The sequence below is a fragment of the Hemibagrus wyckioides genome, linkage group LG06, assembly GCF_019097595.1.
Source record: "Hemibagrus wyckioides isolate EC202008001 linkage group LG06, SWU_Hwy_1.0, whole genome shotgun sequence".
NCBI classification, from domain to species: domain Eukaryota; kingdom Metazoa; phylum Chordata; class Actinopteri; order Siluriformes; family Bagridae; genus Hemibagrus; species Hemibagrus wyckioides.
In genome coordinates, this window is record NC_080715.1 from 10,629,368 (window position 1) to 10,637,532 (window position 8,165).

General features: G+C 37.0%; 2 protein-coding genes across 11 annotated transcripts in view; both read left to right on the forward strand.

Annotated features, from left to right (window-relative positions):
• The window catches only part of spegb (striated muscle enriched protein kinase b), a 91,350-nt gene extending 88,441 nt beyond the window's left edge, over positions 1 to 2,909 (forward strand). For all 10 annotated transcript variants that reach the window (XM_058391730.1, XM_058391724.1, XM_058391720.1 and 7 more), the window contains one exon: positions 114 to 2,909. In XM_058391730.1, the coding sequence (XP_058247713.1) occupies positions 114 to 384 (271 nt within the window). In that variant the 3' untranslated portion in view covers positions 385 to 2,909. The remainder of the gene's footprint in view (positions 1 to 113) is intronic.
• A 2,331-nt stretch (positions 2,910 to 5,240) lies between these two features.
• LOC131354815 (SPEG neighbor protein-like) lies at positions 5,241 to 6,948 on the forward strand. The gene is made up of 5 exons (XM_058392862.1): positions 5,241 to 5,337; positions 5,526 to 5,632; positions 5,932 to 6,239; positions 6,313 to 6,454; positions 6,579 to 6,948. The coding sequence occupies exons 2-5, from the start codon at positions 5,526 to 5,528 to the stop codon at positions 6,715 to 6,717; spliced, it is 696 nt and encodes a 231-aa protein (XP_058248845.1). The 5' UTR covers positions 5,241 to 5,337; the 3' UTR covers positions 6,718 to 6,948.
• The last annotated feature ends 1,217 nt before the right edge of the window (positions 6,949 to 8,165 follow it).

Genomic DNA, 8,165 nt, shown 5'->3' on the forward strand with positions numbered 1-8,165 from the left:
TTATCTACCTGACTTTCAGCTGAAGAATTCCCCTTAGGCAACGTCAGAGGACTGACTTATTTGCATCTGTGTGTGTGTGTGTGGGTGTGGGTGTGTGTGTTGTTATATTCCAGGGCGCGTCCCTCCATCAAAGACTGCTTCAACAACTCTTGGCTGCAGGATGCCTATCTGATGCGACTGCGGCGGCAGACACTCACCTTTACCACCACACGTCTCAAGGAGTTTGTGAGCCAGCAGCAGCACATCAGAGCTCATGTGGCTACCAAGCACAAAGTGCTCCTGCGCTCCTACTCTGCCCAAACCCCCACCACACCCACCACGCCTACCATGCCCACCACACCCACCACTATAACCTCTACGCCCTCCACTCCTGTCACTCAATGAGCTCGGCTTGGTTTTGATGGAGCGATGTTACCCAAGGGGAGAGGATCTCAGAACAAGAGGACAAAGAGGCACGGGCTTGTGATGGACTGAGACCATGCTGAGCCCTGGCTGGATCACAAGAGTGTGTGTGAACACATCAGGCCCAGCCTCAGTAACACTACTATTCAGAAATAGAGTCAAACACACTGACAGTGTGATATGAGATAAGAAACTCAAGCACATACTGTACTGACTAATACTAGCACACACTAGATTCAAAAGCATTAAGCTCTAACAGCTATGGCCAGCATGCTCAGTGCTGTTGTGTTCATTGTCCTGCACCTAGCTCCGCCCACAAACAGCCATGCCACACCCACGTGTTACCTTGCTCTGACCCATGTTCCTTTTTCAGCGTTTGTCTAAGATAAAATAACATGAACGTGTACAACATCATTTGCTAAACATATTGTAAATGTAAACTTTTGTGGTGTTTCCATTTAATAATTCTGGGGCCTTGACATTTGTGGAGAGAAATAAAACAAAAAACAAAAAAAAAAACATGTATATCAGAGTTTTCTGCTAGTTTTTATGAGATTGAAAATTTTATTACAGTTAGTTGTTATACTGTATTCATTAATATATAATGTAAAGTAGACTTAAAGGACAATTCCAACGTTTTTCAAAAAAAAAAAAGAAAGAAAGAAAAAAGACTGTCAGCATATTGTACAGTGTTTTAAAACCTTTTGGCTGTTTTTGTGATGAATTATTGAATTTTATGTAAGATGTGGCACAACAAATACCTGCCCTAGGCTTCCACAGGGTATAAACTGAATCCAAGCATCAGTACATTTTGTACACCCTTATAATATTGTGAATATGATATTTATTATTAATTTATTAGACATAAAATAATTCTTTACCCAGATAATCTGATAGCTAGTATAGTGGCTGTACCTGCTTCAGTTACCTGAGACAAGCTATGATTTACATACTGGGTAGTACGTTATTGTTAATATTAACTTATTGTAAAATAAAATATGTAAAATATTCCTAGGCCAATTGTATAAATTTGATTATTAAGGATTAATTAGTGATTATTTGATTAATGGTACATCCCAGTTGTTATTTTATATATATATATATATATATATTTTTTTTTTATTCTTCTTAAATCACAGCAATTTGTCAGCACTACAAATTTCCTATTTATTAAAGACCAGCACATTATACAATTTATTTTATTTAGAGTTGTTTTAGCCACAAAAACAAGTTAACAAGATGACAAGTGGACAAATATAATGAGAAAAAAAAATGTCATGTTACCAAGTAAGAGCTTGATATCTGACTGGTGCGAAGTGCTGACACTCATTCCAAAAACTTTTTGCAGATGCAACTAAATAATACGAGCAAGTACGCACTTTTAAAGAAAAGGATAAATAAAAAATCAGTTTATGTACAGCATATGCCAGATGATGAAAGTCCTGGAGTACTCTGTTACTACAGAAATGATGTTTTGTTACAAGAAGTGCATTAATATACACTTTTCTTCCAGAGCTTCTCTTACAGAAAGCTAATCGACATATTCTGACCAATCAGAAGCGAGCATTTCACTGAGCTGTGCTGTAAGATGGATATAACAGTTTGTCTATTACGTCTAGTTTTCCTCTTTCATTATATGCCTTGTGGAAATCTATGAGCTGTGAATTTTGTCCCACTTCCAAAATGATTTTAAAACATTGTAAAAGAGCCTTGTGTATGTGCTGTATTTCTTCTTCTTCTTTTTTTTCTACAGAAAATCATTGGAATTTTCTTTTAAATACCACTGAGCACTCAATCCTTTCTTATTGTAGTGCCACTTGATGTTTTACACCAAATGCAGGCTTTTATTGTCCTTGATTTGGGTCCTGAGCAGACTGTGACGTCAGATTAATGTTTTTTTTTTGTTGTTTTTTTTAAAGGAAAAGTAATGTTAGAACTGTTTAAAAAAGATTCCCAGGATTTGGAAGTCACTTATTTATTTATTTATTTTTTAATGTATTGAAAGATGCCTTTGCATTTAAAGTCTAGAATGTATTACAAATCACTGAATTTGGGGTTTTTTATGCATTTTTTTTTTTTTTGTTCGATCTGTACACTGGTGTAGTGCAAGCATGTGATCAATTGAAATATTTATTTCATAGAATAAATAGAATAAAAATTCACTACCTGTGGCAGCAAGAAGAGGTATTGTGCCATTATTCTTCAGAAATGTTTCTTTTCTGTTTTTTCAGTCACAAAGCTGCTACATAATTCATTGATCCTCGCTAAACAAACCAACTAAGTTATTTACCACTGATTAACCAATACAACCTTTATAACGTCTTTATTTCACCTGTTTTAATGGAAGACCGTGCTGTCCACTCATATAGTAGGCTGAGAATGGTGACGAGCATCAATTTTCTAGTCATAACTCAAATAATAATAAAATATAGAAACAAAAACCCTGTATGGTCAAGACAGTAGCTGCTACACTGAATGACAAATAAATGAAATCTCTTCATGTGAAATGGGATTATTTCTTTTTAAATTATTATTAAATGATTATTATCTTATTAAATTATGCTGCTCAGTAAAAAAAAATCTCTCCTATAAAATTCTCTACTTATTCAGACGAGTATACGGTTTGTTTATTTTGCACATGGTGGTTTTTACAGGTTATTGTGCTAAGTAAATGACGCTGCTTACCAAGAGCGTCAAAATGTTTATATTAAATGGGATTATTAGAATGGTTTCATCTTAAGCATGATATTTTTTAAATGAATGGTCAGCAGTCAGCAGTCGATGGCACGGATATTGCTGATGAAAATGATTATTGGACAGAAATCGATGTAAATCTGTCTAGTTCCAAAGCAATTATGATCATGTTTTAGTTCATTTTATTTACCAGGCACATGCACATTTCGCCCAGCTTGTCTATGATTGTGTGTGATATCGAAATAATTGTAAATAAATGATTAAATAAAGAAAATAATAATCATAATGATAATGATAGACATTATTCAGTATCATATCAAAAACACCTTGGTACTCCGCAGTTGAATATAAAGTGTCGTGTGCACATCTACCAAACATCCAGCCTCCTGAAAGGCAGTGTGACATTTGTTGTGACAAATGTTTTCTTGTCATACGAGTGAATTATGCAAATGTTATTACAGTGCAGTTTTTGTTTTCTTGTTTTTGTTTTTTACAGCAGCACTAATTTTAGACTGTATGACATGATGGAACAAGTACTTGCAAGCTGTGCTGCCATCTTTTATATTTTTAGGGAATATAGATTTCTGGTTGAAGTTGTTTGGGTACAAAAGTAAATCCTGAATGCTGTTACACGTTGCAGTGAGTCGTTTTGTTGTTTTTGCTACACAGAACTATGCTGGCTTATTTCTATTTATCATTTACATAAAATACAAACCTCAGCTGTAGTCACAAGGCCCTTTTGTATTTCCTGGCTAAATTTATTAGTAATGTTTTTTTGTTTTTTTTCCCGGTTCGATACACTTTGAATCTAACACCTAGAGTTAGAGTGAAGAAAGGAAATTGGCTCTATGGCTACAAACAATGCCTGTTTGTTATTCTTAGATGATGTGTGAATGTTGGTGTATTTTTTTTTTCTTTGTATTACATGGAGAAACCCTTTAATGTGAAATTAAACCAGAATTTGGAATGCATTGCATTGCACTAATTATGTTGACAAACCTGGACACTGACTGAATGCTTTATGGGTTGTATGAAATAAGTGTATATGTGAAAATGCAACATTTACTGAAATAAAGGATATAAAGAGCACAATAACTGATCTAAGATTTTGTCAGCAGATTTTGTCCAAATGTTGAACTCCCATTGTAACTGGAAAAGAGTGCTTTAATGTATGAAAATATAAAATATTTCTACAAACCAACATGGGATTCACAGCACCAGAACAAAGTGCTGCTAACAGTGTATGAATAACTATGAATAGAATTAGAAAAGTAAAGACCATAAACGTTACGTAAAATGATAAATAATCATCCGTATGCATCTGTTTTATTTATTAATAGTTGTCTTTAATGTAGTGTAATATCCAGAGTTCCCATTATCACTCACATTATAGCAGCTATAAACGGTCATTCCCTCACCAGCCCATCTTTTTTCTCTGCTATGTGAAATGAATAAGACAAAAAAAATGCAATTTGTTGTGTTACAGAGAAACCTCAAGGTCCTCTGACTTTCTTGGATAAGAAAATTCAAAGGAACACTTTTACCTCTGACTGTAAAAAAAATACTGACTTTAAATAAGCACCTTCTTAAAAAACAGCACCATATCAATTCTATTCCCGGAGCATCCACCGTACCATGTAAGCTCTTACTACAGAACTGTTAACTTCTTGTAAAGAACACACTGTTAGTTACCAGCTAGCACAACTGTCAAAGCTGCTGGTACAGGAAAGTAATAACACATTCTGACCAATCAGAATTGAGCATTCAGCAGCACTGTGGTATAAACTAGATTATGAGACAAACTTTCCACTGTCCTTAAAGAGAAAGGGATCCATTATCTAAATGTCTTGATGCCTCTAGCACGCCCAGTGTCGGCCCACCTGTGTAGAAGCCCTCATCCGGGAGGACTCGTGTTTCACAACTACTAATCAGGCATGCTCAGTCAAAGGCCAGACTGCATTCTGGGTAGTCTCTTGGGTCGTTCAGCCTTTGGTTCACTATACAAGGCCTTGTCTGCTTCTCTGGAACACTTGGTGAGCATCTTTTATGGACCTTTGGAAGCCAGGAGACTGCAGGCAAAGATCCAAAGAAGGACAAATGTTGGTGTGGCATCTGTAGGCCTTTTATAATTAAGGCTTCATTAGATCAGATTTGTCCCATTGGAGGTTTGTATATAAAGCCAGAATGAGGGCAACAGTCTGTGGGTATCGTGAGTGAGTGGAGCTATTCAGCCACCTGGGGGTAAGTTCTTTCTTATTTTGTGGTGGTAATTATTGTATTTGTTTTTCTTTAGTGATTATTTAAATGGTGGTTTATTGTATACTAAAAGTCCAATGATATGATTCTTTATGTGAAAAAAAACAACAACCTTAAACAATAACGTGGAGCCAATTCACTGATTTTAAATTTCAATGTGTTGACCTTAACAGATGTCCAAAGTCAAGGCTGCACCCCCACCAGGGTGCACAATCAACATCAACGACCCTCAAGTACAAGAGGCAGCTATCCGCATCCAAGCTTCATATCGGGGTCATCGGTAACAAACACCTTCACAACATTAGTGCAACAATTTCAACTTTCAACTAATATTGTTAGCACTGATATAAGTTGTAATTTTTTTAATGGAAATGGAATTCTTGAATCAATTCCTTTGACACATTTATGTTGCTTAACATACTTATTTATATGTAAGATAAAATGTAAATGTTTGCCAGACGTTCGGTGCAATTAAATGAATCCAAGCGGTGAAACCAGTACCATGAATAAAAACAGTCTTTTTGATGGAATGCCATTGAGGACGTCTCCAGGTCATTTACTTTGTAATATTTGTTTAAGGTCCAGGAAAGAGCTACGTGAAAAAGGTCCACCAAAGTTTCTGCAGGAGATAAAAGACGTGCTCCTGGTGGAAGGAAGCGCTGCAAAGTTGGAGTGCCGGGTCAGTGCTTTCCCCGACCCTTTCATCATCTGGTCAAAAGACGGAAAAGAGCTAAAAGATGGACCCAAGTATCGCTATGTATTTGAGGACCCTGATGTTGTGGCGCTAGTGGTGCGTGATGGAGAGTTAGCAGATCTGGGCAGATACACTGTTACTATTAAAAACCCGTTTGGTCAGACATCTGGCTCTGCCTGTATCATAGTGGAAGGTGTGTAGAGAACAGCATAATACACATTAGTATTGTGTCAAGAATAGTCCTAAAAGACATTTTCTACACACAGTCCCAGCTAAGGTGACCAAGGGACCAGACAGTATAAAAGGCAGAAGAGGTACAACGGTGGTGCTGAGGGCAGAGATCAGTGGGGAACCACCCCCTGATGTCGGCTGGCTCAAGGATGGAGACGATATAGAGGAAGACGACAGGTAGAGACATGCATTCAATCTGGTAGCTGTATTTTTCAGGTCAATCCATCTATAAGTCTCATAATCTCATTTACTAGGTTGTAAATTCTGTTGTGAACTCAACCGCTGTGTTTATTTCCCCTAGAGTATTTTTCGATGTTGGCGACACCAACACTATTCTCACTATTAAAAGTGCGCGGCCATCGGATTCGGGGAAGTACGAGGTGTTTGTGGAGAACAACATGGGAACGGATCAGTCCTTCGCTCGAGTGGACATCCTGTGAGGACAAAGTGTTACACCAAACATGAATGTTATTTGGTGTGTATAATATATTCTGATGTATCTAGGCAACTTATGATCGCTTGTATTATTAAAGAGAATTATATTATGACATTATATATGTTGAATAATAACTTAATTATTTAATAATTATTGGATAATAATCAATAATCAGAATAGCAAGATATGAGGAACTCCACTTTTCCTTTGAAACATGCAATAATAAAATGAAAAAAACAACAACAGATTTTCATATTACTTTCATGTGCTTTCTGATTTTCATTTTGAGAATTTGATTGCTATCATGATATAGTCTTGATATCCCAAGCAGTTAATCATGACCTAAAGAAGATGAGTGTTTTTTTTCCTTTATAAAAAAAAAAAAATACATGACACATGATGAAGATGAACATCCTGCAGATTGGGATACCAAAAATGCATAGGGTATCTAAAAAGTAAAATTGGTGAGCACATAATTACGGTTAGTTACATATCAATGTATACAAAAAAATGAGTCAATTTTATATTTATATTTTCTTTGTTGTAGTATCTGACTTTTGAGTTCTGGTATCCTTCAAATGCTTAGAAAGTGATGACTGGATGGATGGATGGATGGATGAAGAGATGGATTGATAAATGAATGGACTGGTGAATGGACAGATGGATGGATAAATGAATGGATTGGTGAATGGACGGATGGATGGGTAAATGAATGGATGGATAAATGAATGGATTGGTGAATGGATGGATGGATGAATGGATGGACGAATGGACAGATGGATGGCTGGATGGATGGACGGGTAAATGGATGGGTGAATGGACAAATGGATGGATAGATGGATGGATTATTTTGTGTTGGCCAACTTTTAGGCCAGATCTAATTCTACCAGCAGATATTCTCTCTCTCTCTCATCCATTTTCTGCTATTCCTCGGCTATTCTCGAGGAATTTGGACACAAGTCTCCATCACAGGGCAAAATCACATACAAACTGACGCACCTTCCCACACTACAGACAGTTTAGAGATTTCAGTCAGTTTTTGAACTGGGGAAAACACCGGAGTATCTGGAAGAAACCCCCAAAGCACGAAGGGGGGGGGAATGCAAACTGCCGTGCAGTGTTTACCTTTGTACTCATCAGGCAATGTAAATGCGCGAGTGTTTGGGGGAAATTGTGGCGCTATAAGTGTATAGATATAACTCTAAGGAGTTGTTTCCCAGCAGGGGGATCTGAGTCTGACGCACCGCCGCTGCTGTAAAGTTAACGAAGCGCTCGGACTTTGCGGACTCTCCCTATTCTTCATTCTGGGGCTGTTTCAAGGCGCCCATTTGCTCTCGCTCCCGCCAGCGGAAAGTTCGCAAGAAACTTTTCTCACCTAAAAAAAAAAAAAAAACTCGGGGCTTAACGTGAATAAACACACACTTGGATACACACTGATTGTCTAGAGATGTG